Source organism: Apis dorsata, unplaced genomic scaffold, assembly GCF_000469605.1.
Source record: "Apis dorsata unplaced genomic scaffold, Apis dorsata 1.3 scaffold_29, whole genome shotgun sequence".
In the NCBI taxonomy this organism is placed as follows: domain Eukaryota; kingdom Metazoa; phylum Arthropoda; class Insecta; order Hymenoptera; family Apidae; genus Apis; species Apis dorsata.
The window spans coordinates 644,273-644,917 of record NW_006263331.1 but is presented as its reverse complement, the minus strand read 5'-3'; the positions used below and the strand labels follow the sequence as shown (position 1 = coordinate 644,917).

Here is a 645-nt window from a genome sequence, read left to right as displayed (position 1 = left end):
TTACGAATGTATATTTGTGTTGAAGGATAAAATTATCCTTTTTTTTTTTTTTCTTTTTAAAGAATTGCGAGTCTACTTTCTCTTTCAGGAACATCCTACATGCGCCTTAGATCTTACACCCACCTATGCGGTAGTTTCCTCTTCTATATCTTTTTACGTGCCCTGCATCGTAATGCTGGGAATATATTGCCGGTAAGTATAAATAAATTTAAAAGAATATTGAATAGAATTAAATTGACAAATAGGGGGGGGGGGGGGGGAGGGAAAAAAGTGATATGTAACACGATTAATGTTTCCTCTAGGCTCTATTGCTACGCACAGAAACACGTAAAAAGTATCCGTGCAGTAACGAAGCTGCCGGACACCTCAATGGCCAAGAGTTTTCGTGCGAAAAGTACACGCAACAAACCGCCGAAGCCGCAAACAAAAACGAAGCCAACAAGTCCCTATCACGTATCCGATCATAAAGCCGCTATAACAGTTGGTGTAATTATGGGCGTTTTCTTAATATGTTGGGTACCCTTTTTCTGCGTAAATATCGTCACTTCGTATTGCAAGACCTGCATATCAGGCCGAGCGTTTCAAGTATGAATGTTTCTTTTTTCCCTACATAATCTATGATTTCGAACGGAATATACGCATGCA

The 645-nt window shown here is 39.5% G+C and overlaps 1 protein-coding gene across 2 annotated transcripts in view; it reads left to right on the top strand.

Annotated features, from left to right (window-relative positions):
* The window catches only part of LOC102679680 (dopamine receptor 1), a 43,361-nt gene that overhangs the window by 40,341 nt on the left and 2,375 nt on the right, over positions 1 to 645 (top strand). For both annotated transcript variants that reach the window (XM_006608203.2, XM_006608202.2), the window contains exons 5-6: positions 89 to 192; positions 303 to 585. In XM_006608203.2, the coding sequence (XP_006608266.1) occupies positions 89 to 192; positions 303 to 585 (387 nt within the window). The remainder of the gene's footprint in view (positions 1 to 88; positions 193 to 302; positions 586 to 645) is intronic.